At 31.2% G+C, this 19,006-nt stretch overlaps 1 protein-coding gene across 3 annotated transcripts in view; it reads left to right on the top strand.

Annotated features, from left to right (window-relative positions):
- Positions 1-11,589, top strand: part of side (motor axon guidance molcule sidestep) — a 566,673-nt gene extending 555,084 nt beyond the window's left edge. For all 3 annotated transcript variants that reach the window (XM_072534634.1, XM_072534635.1, XM_072534633.1), the window contains one exon: positions 11,241-11,589. In XM_072534634.1, coding sequence (XP_072390735.1) covers positions 11,241-11,296 — 56 coding nt within the window. In that variant the 3' untranslated portion in view covers positions 11,297-11,589. The remainder of the gene's footprint in view (positions 1-11,240) is intronic.
- Positions 11,590-19,006: the final 7,417 nt, after the last annotated feature.

The raw sequence follows: 19,006 nt of genomic DNA, 5'->3' as shown, positions 1-19,006 counted from the left end.
TCGTAGTAGAATATCGTGTACAGATGCAATATTCGGTTTAAAACAAATTACTGAGAAATCGCTAGACTATAATAGACCAGCATTTCTGTGTCCCATTGACCTAAAGAAAGCGTTTAACAGACTAACACTCAAAGATGTAATCCATGTTCTGTATTAGAAAGAAGTTCCCCTAAATATTATAAAAACTATCGATCTACCAAAACAACAAAATGGAAGTCGGAATAGATGGACAACTTACAGAACCTATAGAAATAGGCAGCGGACAAGGAGATTCATTGAGCCCCATGTTCTTCAATTTGATCATGGATAAACTCATTAACACCGTTGACAAAGAAAGAGGATACATAATGGAAAACAAAGAAATCAGAATACTCTGTTACGAAGACGACGCAATATTGATAGCCTAAGATGAAGATAGTCTGCAAAAACTGGTCCACAGATTTAACATAAGAGCAAAAGAATTTAATATGACAATCTCATCCCAGAAAACTAAAATAAACAGTAGTCAGCAAAGAACCAACCAGATGTAAAATAAAAATTTATGGCATCAGTATTGAACAAGTAATAGAAATAAAATACCTGGGAATTACACTTTTTAGCTATGGAGTCCTGGACAAAGAAGGCTACTAAAAACAAAAGAGATGAGTGTACTGAGAAGAATTATAGGAAATCCGCTGAGAGAATAAACACAAAATAAAAAAAAGAATAGAATAACCACATAAGAAGAATGGAGAAGACCCGCGTCGTCAAAATAGCAAGAGATAAGTCACCAATCAGCAGAAGAAGTATGGGACGACCGCGCAAAAAGATGGAGTGACAACCTTCTATAGAGGTATCAATCTGCCAATGAACAAGCAGAATTGCTTATAAAGAGGAAGAAGGAGAAGAGGAGGAAAATAATCAATCTAATGATCAATAATAAACTAGAGATTATACAAAAGTTAAAATCTAGTATATTTTAGCTCTTAGAAGGTATGGTTCACCTTAGATATTTTCAAAAATTAGTTTTTCACAGAAGTTGAACCTTCAATGAGAAAATTTGAAGGGAAGAAACGCTTCTGCTTACCCCTCAAAACATATTTTATGTTCAGAAGATGGCAACTTTAGCTGTATGTTTTTGCCAAAAAATACAAGATTGCTTATTAAACCCATGAATCAGAGAAGAATTTTGGCAACCAAACCAATATATCACACAAAGTTTTTAGACGAAGAAATGGTTGTATTGCACGATGGAGATAATGCAGAAAATACAAGAGGGCAGCGTACCTTGCAAAACTTAAGGTCTTACAATTTAAAATCAACAATGTTTAATTTTGCTGCGGCATGGGAGGAGGTGAAAGAGCAGATATTAAAAAAAGGATGGACGAATTTGTTTAATGGTCAAAATGCAGAAATAGATTTAGAAGGGTTGAAAGTTTCTGATTTCGGTAGAAAAATAATTAATAATGCCGGAGAACATATAGCTGAGGAAGATGTTTTACAATGGCTAGAAGTAGATGAAGGTGATGAAGTTATAAAACAAAAAAATTAGGATGGAAGTGAAGATAGCTAAGAAGACGACAAAACAACACTGTCAAAAATAAAGTTATCAGAGGTAGGATCGCATCTTGACTAAATAATAACATTTATTGATTATTCATCAGATAACAAACTTCAACTGTAATCTACGCATTTTTGTAATTTTAGAGAGTTGATCATAAAAAAGATACCGAAAATTCAAATAAAACTTGATTCCTTTTTTCAAAACAGGATTACCGACAACAAGCGCGTCGATATCAACAGCAACGTCACTTAATGATGAATGTCCATAGACAATTAAATCGAACTTTGTTTGTATTTTGTATTTTTTATATATATCTTAGTACAGTGTACATACATATTTAAAAAAAAACAAGTTTTTTAATTTATTTCAAATAAATTTTTATATAACAGACTTTCGGCTTCAAAGGACACCCCTTCCCCTAAGTATTCCGTTATATCGAGGTTTTGCTGTATTCACTTAGGGACCAATAAACTTTAAATGGTTAATCTAAAATTGTGGTTAATTCCCAATAAAAATACTTAATTATATTAAAATGCCACAATAAAATAGGATCACAACGGTTTGTTTTTCGTTATTAAACAAATTAATCTCTTAAAAACTAGCAATAGATTCTAATGATAGAAATGTGTATTTCCTAAAAAGAAAAATAAATCCAATTTCTTTGATTAATGCTGCAGAAAACCCAAAGATGATAAAATAATGGCGAAATAATATTCGAATACTCGAAAATACTACCTCCGTTCGTTTATATACCGCCTCCAGCTTTACTAAGCCGAGAAAGATCTGCTTCAAATACGAGAAATCAGTTAATCTTATCATCATTTTCTCTCCACATCGACATATTTCGGTATTTGGTAAAATTTATGTTTTTTCCAACTTCGGTCATAAGTAAAGGACTGCGCAAATATATATTTTGTACAGAAGACGAAGTGGTTGAAAAGAGAAGCTATAATTTAAAATTTAAATATGAATAGCATCGAAACTTTTCAGTTTTACAGAAAGAGCTGTATTTATTCTTAGCTTTGAGTGGAAACCGAATATTGTTTAGCCCAGTTAATGTCAATAGTTCGATCAAGATAAATTTAGCAAATTATTTAAATAAAAATAAATATTTTCAATTTTTATTTTATTTTGTTTAACCCTTTCAGTACCGCTTTTTTTTAGCAAATGAAAAAACATTTTTTGACTAAAGTGTACTTAAAACAATTCATATAACACTATAACACTACATTTGTACCTAAAAGTACTTAATAAATCAAAAAAACTAGCGCATATGATACATAAAAAAGCAATTTTTTCCTTTTAAAGGCACAAATGAACATTGCACTTCTGACATTTCTATCTTGATTTTCCTATACAACCCGGGTTTTTGCATCTTAAAAGTAAAGGTAGCTGTATATGCTCTGAAAAATGTCCAATATTATCAAATTTTACCTCAACAAGAGGTCTAATTTCAATGTTCTGGCGTTTTGCAGCGACTACTTGATTAGATAAATCGCTTCAAGGTCTTCCCCGTTTTCGGATATTAAAAGAGCCATATGACACAATTTATTGTATACAACATTGAGCAAATCGGTCTCCTGGCCTTCTATAGACGCCTCTTGTCGTTGCCATGTAGGTATATCCTACTTTCGTCGGAGAATAATACCTGACTCCATTAATAGTCGTCCCAATCCAGATGTTCTCGAGCAAATTCTAATCGCCTTTTCTTCTGGACTGCAGTTGGCTTTTGACCCGTAGCTGCCCTTTTTGGTGTCAGATTGGCTGCCTTCAGTCTCCCCCTGACTGTCCAAATAGTGGTAACTACAACTCGGACCTCGCTAAGCTCTTCTTTGAGATTAGCACCAGTTAAATGTCGATTTCTCAGGGACTTCAATACAAGAAATCGATCATCTCTCTCCGTTGTTATTCGTTTACGGCCTCCTCCTTAGTGACGGACATAATCAGCAGTACCTTGGTACTGGTTTATTAGTTGTCTGGTCGTAGTTGATGTCGATGTACTTTATGTAAATAAAAAAAATATTGTAAATTTATGAATTATAGGTTAAACATGAGCTGTTACAAAGAAATATTTTAACAATAGTAAAACAGAAGTTAAGATTATCTAAAAAACTGGGATTAAGTAATACAAATCTTAATAATTGCGAATTATTTATTTAAAATACTGGTTTTTAAAGACTAAAATCCTTCGACGGCTCGTTTGATAATTGCACTGAACAGCCTTAACTGAATATTACGTTGTATTTCGCCGTATACCATTTTCCAATTACAAATATTAAAAACAAACACAACCCCAATTCAGATTTCGTGATTCCACTCAAGTAATACTGTCGACTTTTAAGAACATTTTCTCGAAAATAAACAACTTTATTATAACGAAGTTAATTTAAACTCATACAGAGCGGTAGATTGCCAAAACTCATGCAAAGGTATAAGAAAAATATAAATTTACATCAAGCCCTAACTGCTTTCTGAACCAAAAAAGAAAATTTGATAAAACATCTCATGGCTCCGTGATCCAATTTAAACAAGGTACAAGGAAAATAGGTAATGCCGTTATTTTCGCTTTTCTATGCATATAAGGGGAGAACGAAAACATCGCATTAGCTGAGAAACTGGATCCCGACTTGATATTTAATCAAAAGCTACAATGAAAGGATAAAATGCAACAGGAGACGCATTTTAAAAATTCCTATTTTGTCTCTAGATTGGAAAATACGATCAATTTTCGCATGTTACTTATGTTATATAAAAATTGTATGAAAACATAAGCTATTAATAAAAACTTTAAAACGCGGTACCTAATACCTAGTCACTTATCGCTTTACGCAGAAGTTTTATAGAATATATATTTCGGATGCATGATATTAATCAAAAATAGTAACATGATATAAATGTTAAAATTATAATGGAACTATTTTCACTTAAAAATCCTTTTTTTTGTAAAAGATTAGCCCCCTTTAAGGTTTCTAGTTTATATGTCCCCCATCTCTAGTTTTTCGTAACATATCTTCTTCGTTGTGGTCGCAGGATTAGTAGTTGCGTGCTTATTTTCATATACTTCGTCTGTTGCTCTTTATTATTAAAACCGTTTTTGTAGCCTATTCTTTTAATTCTCTATACGCCTCTCGTAGAGCGTTTTCCCAACAATATTGATATCATCAGCATAGGCAAGGATTTGTACTGGTTTACTATGTATTAAATTAATGGTTGTGATTTGTGACATACGTATTACTATATTAAAAGCCAGATTGAATAGTATACAGGTAAGAGGGTCTCTCTGGTGGAGCCCGTTATTTATTTTAAAATATTTAGACAGTTCCCTCTGAATTTGTGCTCTACATTCAATTTGTTTAAGAGTTAAATTTGTTAAATTTGCCAACTGATTTGGTGTTCCTAGCTCTTTAATTGTTTTGAACATTCCTCTTCTATTCACAGAGTCGTATCTATGCCATACTCCAGTAATTGAAATAAAAAATATCAGCCTAGTATTTTTCTACTAGTCGTTCTGCATATAGTGCCATATGGTAACATAGATCTGTGGAAAATATTTTATACGCTGCATTTAGCATAATTCCTATGTGGTTAGAGCATTCAAAGATATCTTCTTGTCTGTGTATGGTGAAAAGTATTCCAATTTTCCAATCATTGGGGAGGAATTTCTGTATCCATATTGCTTTTATAGGCTGAGCTGTAGTCCCATTATGGTATCGTGACCACCTTCTTTATATAATTCAGCTGGGAGATTATCTATTTAATAGATCTTTCCTTGCTGTTAATTGGTCTATATATAATCTACAACCTTATAAAGTTTGTCATAGGCCATCTTCGAGTTTAGCGTCTATAAGAACATTTAGCAGTTTTTTTTATTTAAGGCATCTACACCCCCTTTTGTAAGATTGTACCATAATATAATTTCTAGTTTATTAGTGTCCTCGTCCATAACTCTAGCGTGGTGTATAAATGAAAACAAAAGAACAGATTCGTTTTTCTTTGGAGTGTAAGACAATAATGGCGTAGATGTTTCGTAAAACCGTATAAGCTGTTTACAACTTCTCTTGTTTTATTGGTTAAAAATAGTAGCGAAATTTTTCTTTTTATCTATTTTAGGGTAACATCAAAAGTTAACTTATTGTTCAGTAAGTAATTAGCTGGTTCTACCGAACTGTAACAGTTATGAGCTGTTACATTTCTATTCGAATTATACAGTGGCTTCAAAAATCTGATGACTGCTTGAGTTGGAATCGATTTCTTTCGTTCCTTATTAGAAACACCGTTACCATCGGTTTACTTTCCAGCATATATATATATATATATATATATATATATATATATATATATATATATATATATATATATATATATATATATATATATATATATATATATATATATAAATAGAGAGAGAGAGAGAGAGAAAAGAAAAGAAATTTAATATTTGCAGATAAGTTAAATAGTAAACTCTTAAATATTGGGGAAATCTGCAAAAAAGACTCTAATGAGTATCAATTATTTCGCCGAACGTTTTTGCCAAAGAGAATTAATTTGGCTTCTTCAGAGCTGAAAGAGAATAAATTATAATTAGCTACTATATATTATCTATTAAAAGCATTATTGATCTTACCGTAACTTAGAAATGTAGAGTTAGAATGTTAAAAAACTTAGCTAGTAACAACATAGTGGTGTTTTTTGTTACTATGTGCAAAAAAAGTTTTTTTAACGTTGGAAATGTATGGTAGCTTTGAACTTAAAACGCAAAGGTTTACCCAAGGTTAATCAAAAAACCTAATGTAACTACATTTAAAAGGAGGTAATTCTTTGAATTGTCGGCAATAACTAAATTTTTGATTTTCAGAAAGTTTAAAAGTGAGGTTTTGTTTTAACCAGAACGCATGTGCTGACAATTTAAGTAGTTCTTTTGAATCTTTATGTCGTTAAGGTTCATTGATAAAACCAATTGAAATTAAATCCCAGTATAGGGAAATATTATTTTAGATTTTCTTTTTTATATTGTTCATGTATTTTTATAATAATATCTTATTGAGATGTATCTAAGAAAAGCAAGGGAATGTTATGTTTTTTAGTTAATGAAAATTAATTATTAAATTAGGTTAGTTTTTAATGGATATATCAGTCAAGTTAGTTATCTGTGATGTTGTATTGTTCTTGGTGTCTGATTTAAGTAAGAAGTGGTATATATCGCTTAGATTCTTAATGTCGCTCTTAACATTGATGGAGAAATCGTTAAGGAAAATATAAAACATTTCAATGAACTCTCTTTTAGATTCATAATTATGTCAATGGTTATGACCCCTACATCCAGTTCACTATAGAGAGGGAAGATGGTAATTGGTCCGTCCCTTTCTCGACATAAGGATGATCAGGGAAAACAACAACATTAAAATAGATTGGTATCAAAAACCGACCCATTCTGGTAGATACCTTAATAACCACTCTTACCATAATAATTCTACCAAAGTCAACTTAATCAAACAGATAAAAAATAGAGTAATAAAACTATCAGATCCTTCATTTCACCTCACATTTAAACTTTCTAACAATCAAAAATTTAGTTATTTCCGACAATTCAAAGAATTACCTCCTTTTAAATGTAGTTACATTGGGTTTTACGATTAACCTTGGGTAAACCTTTGCGTTAAGCTACCATACATTTCCATCTTTAAAAAAAACTATTTTTTTTCCACATAGTAACAAAAAACACCACTATGTTGTTACTAGCTAAGTTTTTCAACATTCTAACTCTACAATTCTAAGTTACGGTAAGATCAATAATGTTTTTAATAGATAATATATATATATATATATATATATATACCCGGTATTTAGGCGGCACACGCCCTTCCGGTAGGGATCTATGGAGGAGTATCACCAAGCCGCAAGCCCTTATCTCTTGCCGTACTGCTCCACCATAGGCCGATCAGATACCAGCATATTCTAGACTAAGCCGCAGATTCATTTAGAATTTTAAACTGCTGCGTTAGCCTTTTTGTTTTCTGTACACCGAGCTGGGGATTGAACTCACATCTCTCGCAGTGAAGCGAAGGAGAAGCCAGCCGCCCAGCCCGCTTGGCTATCCGATCGACCAATAGATAATATATGGTAGCTAATTATAATTTTTTCTCTTTCAGCCCTGAAGAAGCCAAATTAATTCTCTTTGGCGAAAACGTTCGGCGGAACAATTGATACTCATTAGAGTCTTTCTTGCAGATTTCACCAATATTTAAGAGTTTACTATATATATAATAAGAAAAAGGTTAATGCGAGTTAATAGTAAAATAAAGGTAAAAGGTATCGGCATATCCTTTGTTGCGAGCTGATATATATATATATATATATATATATATATATATATATATATATATATATATATATATATATATATATATATATATATATATATATATATATATATCATTGAATAAGTATAAAGTACGAGCATCTTTCAAACACTAAATTTTCAAACCCTACTTTGTTTGGCTTATAAATTTTAGAAACGCACCTACGTTGGAATATTACTAGCATTTCATCTACCCATGCAGAAGTATCAACGATGTAGGACTTTTAAGCAATTTGTACAAATAAGCTCAAAAATTCGTAAATGGCTGCGATCTGAATGTGTAGTCAAAATGAATATTTTTCCTTTCTTCTCTGTTCGTCAAATTATCACATCTTATAGCAGCTAACAATAGTAAGAACCTTATTTTAGAAAAAACTACTCTAAATATCTCTCGACCAGTACCATCCGTTGCAAACATACTTTTGACGTCTTCATGATTACCTTTAAAATGGATGTGTGCAATAGAACTCATAGGAATGCTCGAAACTAGAACGTTTATATTTTGCTTTCATATTTCGCAGGTTTTAATTTGTATTTTCGATACGTAATTGGCACATGGCTAATAAAAATATTTTTCAGAAGCAGGCACTACATTTTCTAGCGGTGTGCGTGCCATAGATACTTTTATATTTTTACAGGTAGGCGTATTCAGCACATTTCGAGAAAAATCAACCTTAAACCATTTGAATCAATTTTTTTTTCGTGGTAATAATTATCTTCTCCCTCACTCTCGTTCAAATAATTACTGCAAGTACTTGGTCAGGTGAATTGTATTCAGAAGTCGCTGTTCGATTAGTTTGTTTTATTTCTATACTATCATTGTCACTAAAGTCTATTTCACTATCTGAATCATTTTCACTTGTTATCTCAAAAGCTTTGTCCACTACCCAACTCTTGATACCAACGCAAGCATGTTTAATTGAATTCTTGAAGTCCAAAACGTTACGAGATCTAGGACACCCATGGGGAAATGGAGTCTATGAGACTCCGACGATTACGTTAATAAAATATTTTACATGTGAACGATAGTAATTATTCGGTATACGAGAACTGCCTAAAAGCCAGGAAGGTACACGAATTCATGGGACTAAAAAATATCAGTGAAGGAAGACACGAAGGTGTAAGTGGAGCGAGGAGTCTTGAAGACTCCGTTTCACCAGATAAGGGTTAAAAGGAATATATCGTGATCCGATTCAGTATTTACATTTACAGTAACTATACAATCTTCACAATTTGTATACACATGATCCAAGATATTTCTGTATATGAAAGTCGACCTTTTAGGTTTAAGTTTTCGAGAGACAATCCATAAGATGCTAGAAGACAGGCAGTACATGTGTCTGAATTATTTAGTGTCATGGAATTTACAATAAAATCACCTGTTAAAAATATAAATGGATTTAGTTTAAAATTTAAATTCAAAATAATATAAAGTTATTTATAAAACACATCAAGTTTATCTTTAGGAAATCTATAGCATACTAAAATAATTGTGTGTTGATTTAAATTATAATACCCCTTCAGTCCACATACCTCAATATATTTTTAAACACAGTACTGATCTAGTAAAATATGTTATTCTGATAAAATATGTTATACTCTGTTATTCATAAGAATGTTTATTCTGGGATCTACTAGAAGAATTTACAATTTTAAAATTTGGAAAACTATAATTATTCACCTCTTCATCAACTGATCACGCCTCAATGGCGAAAGGCACACGTTTGGCTGATCCAATTATGTTTACAGCAGAATAAACCGGCATTTTCTTCTTGCTTTACTTGCCACCCTGAAATTGGTTGTTTTGGAATTCGAATGTTTTATCAAACTTGCATCTGTAAAACAAACCTGTTTCGTCTGAGTTATAAATTCCTTCTGGTGAAAACAATTTTTTTCCAGTCCTCTCAAACTACCTCATCCTCACTCGCACTCTCACCACATACCAACTTCATACTAATGCCAAACCGTTTTTTTTTTAATTTGTCAGCCAATCACTGTTAGTACTAAAGTCTTTATAGACTATATGACTGACGTAAGTTAAGACCTTCTCTTAGAGGAAAGTTCAACTGATTAGAATATTTTTTCTTTGGTATTCCTGAAACCATTTTAGAGGACATTTGTCAAGATCCAAAAAATCAAATTTCGATCAAAATTTTTTGATGAAGTTGCCTTACATAAAACCGCTAAAATTGTATCCTTGCTTTTAAGATTGGTAGACAGCTTGCTCTTTGCAATGTCTAACATTTTTGCAAGTTAACTTTTTTCTTATTTTCTTTTTCCACAAGGTTTATTAACTCAATGATTTTTCATATTGTTTTGACTGAAGTTTTTTTTGTAGCCTCTTCTATATTTAACAATAAAACACTGAAAACTTTGTTTTCAAAACTTCCACAAAATTTATTTTAAATTCTTATTACTACAGCTGTTTCGGCTAATTGCCTTTCTCAAGTGATCTGTTTCTGGCATGGGTTTACACTTTATAGTCTCTAATGAAATAGGTTGAGGAGGGGAGAACTGTTTGTCTCAATCTGGTCATTCAGAATTATATCTGTGTTTTTTAATTTGTTGATTTCCATAGATTCTAACAAAGATAGCTTAAGGCCTTTATTTTGAATGTGTAGAATTTTAAATTCGTCATTAAAAGAATGATTATGATCTAGAAGGTGTTCTTTTATGACACTTTTATGAATGATTATGTTCTTTTAATGACGAATTTAAAATTCTACACATTCAAAATAAAGGCCTTAAGCTATCTTTGTTAGAATCTATGGAAATCAACAAATTAAAAAACACAGATATAATTCTGAATGACCAGCTTGAGACAAACAGTTCTCCCCTTCTCAACCTATTTCATTAGAGACTATAAAGTGTAAACCCATGCCAGAAACAGATCACTTGAGAAAGGCAATTAGCCGAAACAGCTGTAGTGATAAGAATTTAAAATAAATTTTGTGGAAGTTTTGAAAACAAAGTTTTCAGTGTTTTATTGTTACATAAAATGAATTTCCATCAAGTAACGGTCGAATTCATCAATTCTTCTATATTTGATAGGATTAAACTAAAAACTGAACGTAATTAATGTGTCATTAGAAAAATTGACAAACATGCTCAGTAATCACAAAAGGTTAAAAATTTGGCAAGTCCCGAATGCTTTATTTTACTTATTATTCTTTATTTTACTTCTGATTTCGTTATTATTGTATTTATAGGTTAGATCATTTTACAAAGTTAATTTTATTCTTTGCTATAAACATATAGTTATCAGGTTATTATAATTATACACTTTTTATAGTTTTTCCATTAAATTATAGTTAATTTTAAAAAGCTTTTTTGTTTCAGGTCCGGATTTAATATTCTCCCCAATAACCAACTCGCAAAATAGCTTGCAGTTCTAAAACTGCTGACATATTTTTAAAATATGTGTAGCTTTGCACTAAAGATATAATTTAAGATCAACTTTTGTGCCATCTAGTTTGGTAAATTCTTAGTTTAAGCAACAAATTACTTATGATAATGATATGTATATATAGAGAATGTTATATATTAAGATACTAAAATATAGGTAACAATCATATTTTTTTATTAAAGATAGCATATTTTAAAGAGCTTAAAACTTAAATTGCTGATCATGTAATTCTAAAAATATATGGAAGATGAAATAGGTAGATAATATATGGGCGATTACGTAAATACATAAAAGGCATTGTTAGAATGCTGACATAGGATGGAATACAATAGTCTAAATTAAAGACTAGTAAAGACAGCAAAAATACTGCTTATGTCCGAAAATGGCTAGTATAAATATTACGAAGTAATTTTTTGTTTTGGCGCGATTTAAGATTATTGACATTACGTAATTTCATTCTTGGTATATTTAAAGAAATAAGAAACATAATCACATATGTATATCCAATACGATTTTTTATGTCTTAACTATAATTAGCATCATTTAATAGCCGATTGCGACTCTAGCATCGAGCAAAAAGACAAAAGAGGGAATGTAAATGTAGTGGGGGCAAAAATATTGTTAGACGGAAAGTGCCATTTTAAGAGGCCACATTAAACAAGGAAAGAGAGTTTCTTTCCTTGATTAAGAAATCAAATTTAGTTGGGTTATGTTATTGTTTGTCCCAACCGTCACATGAAATCTTATTTATATTGAAGTTTTTTAACAATTGTGTCACATTTTAGACTATTATCGTTAATATTTAATTAAAACTTTCTCGTCTAAGACACATTCTGAAAAATATTTTATAGATACTGTTAATAAGTGCCGGAAAATTTAAATTTGGCGTCTTTGTATTTCCGGATATGTCCGCCACATTAAGAGGCCAGTTTTATGATTTTTGGTCTTCTTTTCATAACGTTTAGGCTTAATCTTTTGGCTTTTTGCTCGATGGTCTCTAGATGGTTTTTGGTTTTAGAGTTGTTCGGTTGTATTTATCTTAATGAATTTGGTGGTTTAATGTGAATAAACTTTTATATAGCTTAATAGGCAATCTCCGAAATTGTATTTTAAAAATTTTTAAGTCTTACTAACCAGTTACTTTTTTCAATGTACATAAGCTATTTATATTCTTTAATAGGGTCTATAATGTTTAATTGACACTGACATTGATAACAACTATCACTTTATCGCCCTGTCCTAATGAAATATAAAAACGCACTTTATGTAAAACATTCTAGAAATATCTAATTTGTGAGCAATTCTCACATTGCATTCTAGACTAGGCGGGATCTGTAGAAATTCAGACCATAATGGACATTTTCCATAGGAAGCTATTTTTTTGCTGAAATGCCTTCAGGATGTACCCAATATCGATAATCACGATATGCGCCAGTCGCAAACCCTGTACTAAATTTTTTATTTAACAAAATCTGAAAACAATTGAAAATTTCTCATTTTTTTGCTCCTATTTTCGTTTATAATTCAGAAAATATTGATCCTAGAGAAAAAATTATAACAAGGTAAAAGTTTTGTTATTCAATTTTACACAATATTTCGTTAGCTAGAAATTGAAAATTTAATGTTTATTGTTGAAAAAATAGCAATCATTGGAAAAAAACTACAAAAAAATGAAGTTAATTCTTTAAATGTTTTCGACTTTCTAAACTTGACTTACAAGCTCCATATTTCGCCTAGAAAAACTTTTTGATATGTTTAAAACGTGTGCTAAATTTTGTTAAGATCGGTCGGATAGGTTTTGCATAATAATTTTGCAATCCAGCCTACTGGAAAAAAATCGCAAATTTTCAAATTTAAGTAGGCCCTAAATAAGGCTCTCAGATAGTTGCAATTTTTTTTACATATAATAGAAGGCTCAAACTTTCAAAAGCTTTTTGTAAAATTCAAATAGGTTTACTAGGAGAGCCTAGAAATTTTTTTAAAGTTTTAAACATTTTTTAGGCTTATAAACAAATTGAATAACTTTACGAGCTTTAAACATATCAATTTCAAAATTTATACACTTAAAGAACATTAAAAGACGCTTCTTTAAAAAAAAACGATACATTCGGCTTACTGGTTGCCGAGATATTGAAGGTCGAGGTCAGACCTGAAAATTCTTGTCCTTCCAAAAAAAGAAAAAGACTTTAAAAAAAATTATTGAAGATTGAGTCAAAATAAAGTTTATTTATGAAAAAAAAAATTTTTTTTCGTTCGCCTTTGTTTTAACAATTTAAATTATTTATTAACAATTTATAAATACATATTTGTTTATCAAAAGTAACAATTTACTTCAATGTATAAATTGCAAGCTCAAAAAAAATGTATGAAGAAAAAATGCACGTACTTGTTTAACATACAATTGTTTATTGCAAATTTCCCAATTTTACAATTAAAAATGGAGTTTGAAAATATGATATTTGAAATCCTTGTCGTCCGAGACATCGACTCAAAAAAAAGAGCAAAATTGGTTAACAAGAAGCTGAGGTAATGCAATTTTTAGCGCGCGCTATGATTTAGAACTCGCCGATTCATATTTCGAGTGAATGTCCCCCACCACCATTGCTCATGCATTCCGAGCGACATTTTACGTAAAAACGGTTTTTTATTTGCCTTTTTTATGGATGTTGCCATAAAGCGCATTACGTAAAACTTTTCATATAAAAAGTACTTGACAAGACGAGGGTATTTGTTTAAAAACGAGCCCTCTATCACTTATGGTTACACGGCAAATGTTTGCCAACTTTGACCTTTAATATCTCGGCAACCAGTAAGCCGAATGTATCTTGTTTTTTAAAGAAGCGTCTTTCAATGTTCTTTAAGTGTATAAATTCTGCAAAAATAAATTTTACAAAAAGCGTTTGAAAGTTTTAGCCTTCTTTTATGTGTAAAAAAAATTTGCAACTATCTGAGGGCCTTATTTAGGGCCTACTATAAATTTCAAAATTTCCGTTTTTTTTTCAGTAGTCTGGGTTGCAAAATTATTATGCAAAACCTATCCGACCGATCTTAACAAAATTTAGCACACGTTTTAAACATGTTAAAAGGTTTTTATAGGCGGAATATGGAGCTTGTAGCTCAAGTTTAGAAAGTCGAAGTATTAACTTAATTTCTTTGTACTTTTTTTCCAATTATTGCTATTTTTTCAACAAGAAACATTAAATTTTCAATTTCTAGCTAACGAAATATTGTGTAAAATTAAATAACGAAACTTTTACCTTGTTATAATTTTTTCTCTAGGATCAATATTTTCCGAATTATAAACGAAAATAGGAGCAAAAAAATAAGAAATTTTCAATTTTTTTCATATTTTGTTAAATAAAAAATTTAGCACAGGGTTTGCGACTAGCGCATATCATGATTATCGATATTGGCACAGCCTGAAGTGATTCCGACCAAAAAATAGCTTCCTATGGAAAATGTCCAATCCAAAACAGATCCCGCCTAGACTATTCAGCTTTATTCAAAACAGAGTTATTATCCTTTCGATAGTCGTGAGTATGCGGTACATATAAATACTTAAACTCCCACCATTGTATTTGTAAATTTGAGGGAGTGGAGCTCATGCTTTTATCCATTTTTCTTTTTTAGTAATGCTACTCCGTTGTCCAATTTTGTCATTTAAGGTCACTGTATTCAAGTAATTATAAACTCTATCGTATTTGGTAGACACTTAACTTTGATAATCCAGAAGATATCAAAGCATTATCGAAGTAGAAATATTATGATTATGGATAGTGATTCGAGTGATAAAAAAGATGGTAGAATAAGCGGTGCAGTAGACTAGAGCGAAGCTTTATACTTTGTGTTTTGTATTTTTAAAATTTAAATAATGTTTTTAAAAAATTGAACAAAGTAATTTTATTATTTAATAAAATATCATTTGGCAGTTAATTTAATTATTATATAAACTAAATAAGATGTTTAAAAGTAACAATTGTATTTATACAAAATTATTTTAAAACAAGAAGTGTCATAAGAATATAAACACATGATTCAATATTGTTATCAATTGGATGACATTTATGGCTTTTAAATTTTGACAGTCGTTGCAAATCGAATCTTATGATTATCCTTTATCGTTTATAAATAAGGAATTTTCAACAATCTATCGAATAGAACAAAATAACTTAGAACGAGATCCTACAGCATATACAAGGAATAATACGAGGAAAATAACAATACCATACATAAAAGGATTATCGAAAAAGCTTAAAAGGATAGGAAATAAATTCAACATTCCAACAACATTCAAAACAACAAACACGTTGAGATCTATTTTGTCGAAAACCAAACCTAACAATGAACAAGAAAGGACAAAGAATTGCATTTATAAAATACCTTGTGAATGCGATCAGTTTTATTTAGCTGAAACATCAAGGCCATTAAATGGTAGAATAAGTGAACATCAATTCTATATTAAAAATAGAGAATTTGATAGATCTCAAATATGTAAACACGCATGGGATAATGAACATAGGGTTCAATGGAATAATTTAAATACAGTCCTAAAAGAAACGGATGGTAAAAAGAGAAAAATCAAAGAAGCGGCTCTAATTATGCTAAATGAGACCAATTGTGTCGCAAATTTCTCGGCAGAATGTAGTAGGATCTGGTTACCCATATTGAAAAAGGAAGTTATTAAGAGGAAAATACCAGTATTGGTAAGTCAGTAACATATAGAAGATACATCATTTATATTTTTTAAATAACAAACATATAAAATCAGAATTTGGTGTTTATTGAAGGTAAATTAAATGCACGACCAAACACTTACCATGTCGGGATAGTAATATGAGGTTTTTTTCCTGGTTTTTCCCTCATAATTTACTATGGAATCACTAATAGGAAAATTTTACTGTCATTAAGGCATGTGTTTGCCTTTCTAAAGACGAATTACATCATCATCATTATCAGTTGCTCGACAACCCTTTCTGGGTCCTGGCTTGTTCTAGGATTTTCCGCCATTCTGTTCTGTTCCTTGCTTTGTTTTTCCAGTTGGTAATCTTAAGTGTTTTCAGATCTTGCTCCACTTGTTCCATGTATCTAAGTTTGGGTCTTCCCTTTGACCTTCTTCCTACTGGTGTTTGTCTCATAATATGTTTTGGTGTTTCAGTCTCCAACATTCGTTCAACATGGCCCATCCAGCGCAGACGTCCGATCTTTATGGATGTTATGATCTCGGGTTCGTTGTATGCTGTGTACAGTTCAAAGTTATATCTTCTGCGCCATATGTCATTTTCTTTTACCCCCTTATATATGTGTCTAAGGATTTTTCGTTCAAATGTGCCTAATAGGTTTTCATCGCTTTTCGATAGTGTCCATGTCTCTGATCCATATACAAGGACCGGTTTTATCAGGGTCTTGTATATTTTGCATTTGGTGCTTCTTGTGATGTTGTTAGATCTTAGATGTTTAATTAGTCCATTATATGTTTTATTAGCGATATGTATTCTTCTCTTAACTTCTTCACTGACATTGTTATCTGCGGTAACTAGTGAACCTAGGTATGTAAAATTTTTCACGCTTTCGATGTTATAGTCTCCTATTGTCAGATTCTGTAGGTTTCTTTGGCCTGTCGATTTACTGACCTTCATGTATTTGGTTTTTATTTCATTAATGTTTAGGCCACTGTTTTGTGCCGCTCTTTCTATCGCATTAAATGCTTCTATCATCTCTCTTTCGCTTCTGGCTATGATATCAACATCATCTGCAAATGCCAATATTTGTACACTTTTTGTTATTATTGTTCCTCTGGTGTTGACTTTTGACTCCCTAATTATTTTCTCTAATGTGATGTTGAATAGAATACAGGATAGGGCATCTCCCTGTCGTAGGCCTGTTCTCACATGAATTGTATCTGTTAATTCGTTTTGAATTCGAATTTTGCTTTGTACTTTAAGTGTTGCTTTTATGATATCAATGAGTTGAGTTGAAATATTAAAGTCTTTCAGTGCATGAATCAGAAATTCTCGATGGATGCTATCATAGGCACTCTCAAAGTCAATGAAAAGATGATGTGTGTCTATATTAAATTCACTAGTCTTTTCCAAGATTTGCCTCAAGACGAAGATCTGATCTATTGTGGACTTCTGCCTGCGGAAACCACATTGATATCCTCCAACTATTTGTTCCGCATATGGTCTCAATCGGTCATACACAATATTTGACAGTATTTTATATGCCACAGTCAGTAGCGTTATTGCTCGGTAGTTTTCACATTGAAGCTGATCTCCCTTCTTATGTAGTGGAATAATTACTCCGGTATTCCAGTCTTGTGGCAGTTGTTTATTATTCCATATGTTCACTATTAGTTCGTGTATCGCATTCAATAGGGAGTCTCCACCTTCCTTTATTAATTCTGCGCTGATATTGTCTAATCCAGGTGACTTGTTGTTTTTCAGTCTGGTAACTGCTTCTTGCATTTCAGCCACTGAAGGTGGGGTTGTTTCTCTGTTATCCGTTTTATCCAGTATAATTCCATCATATAGTGGATCTTCGTTTTTTTCAAACTTTTCTTTGAAGAATTCTGTCCATCTTTGTAGTATTTCACTCTGTTGAGTTACTATATCTCCTTCTTTGCCTCTACACATCATTGTTCTTGGTTTAAATTCTTTTCTACTTTTGTTAAGTTTTTGGTAGAATTTTCTGGTTTCTGATGGTTTATTTAGTTCTTCCATTTCTTGGAGTTCTTTTTCTATGTGTTCTCTTTTCTTTCTGCGATGTATTTTCTTCTCTTCCCTCCTTAGCATTCTATATTCCTCCTCTGCCTTTCGTGTTCTATGTCGTTGTTGTAGTCGTTGATATGCATTATTTTTCCTCTCTGTTATGTTGCGACACTCTTCATCGAACCACTGTCCTTCAGTTGATTTGGTCTTTTTTTGTAGACCTAGGATCTCTTTGGCCGCGTCTTGTATGATGGTTTTACACGCTTCCCATTTTCTGTTTATTCATCTGTAAAGACGAATTACATGCTATGATCTTTTCTGACGGATATTCTCAAGTTAAAGTTGATTTCATGTAATCGAATGAACTATCTTATAAGTAAAGTCGTCCCAGGAACGCAACTCAACAATATTGGCAATATTATTTTAAAGTCGTCTATTTTAAAATGTATAATATATGTCCGAATTGTCAATATAGATGAGTCAAATAAAATTAAATTATTAGAAGAATTTTTCACTAAGTAACAAAAAAACAAAATTTGTTTAATTTACTAATGTTTGTATTTTGAGAGCGATTTCCGAAGTGGAAATTGAAACGTCAATAAACGAACTTTAACCTTTAATTGTCGCTTATTCCCATTTAAATAGTAATTAAATCAAATCTTTTTTTGACAGATATTCTTTTAATTATTTACTTCTCGTTTAATGTCTGTAGTTTGTTCGTTGTTTTTATATTACTTTTCTCAAAAAGTATAGCAGCTTCCCTAAAATAAATTATAGACGACAGTTACATCGATAAAGTGGCGACTATTCAGGAATGTGAATGGAATTCTTATTCTTATTCATTAAAAACAAAAATGCTACTGAACCTCTAAAAATTGTACGAACAAGTTGAATTTTGCGAAGAATGTCAATTTTGGGATCCCAAAAAAGATTCTGTAGGCCATAGAAAAAAATGTTTCAAATAAAAAATATAACTGAAATAATTTTAAACA

The sequence above is a fragment of the Diabrotica undecimpunctata genome, chromosome 6 (assembly GCF_040954645.1).
Source record: "Diabrotica undecimpunctata isolate CICGRU chromosome 6, icDiaUnde3, whole genome shotgun sequence".
NCBI lineage: Eukaryota > Metazoa > Arthropoda > Insecta > Coleoptera > Chrysomelidae > Diabrotica > Diabrotica undecimpunctata.
The sequence above is the reverse complement of the archived record's forward strand: the minus strand, read 5'-3'. Positions and strand labels throughout refer to the sequence as shown.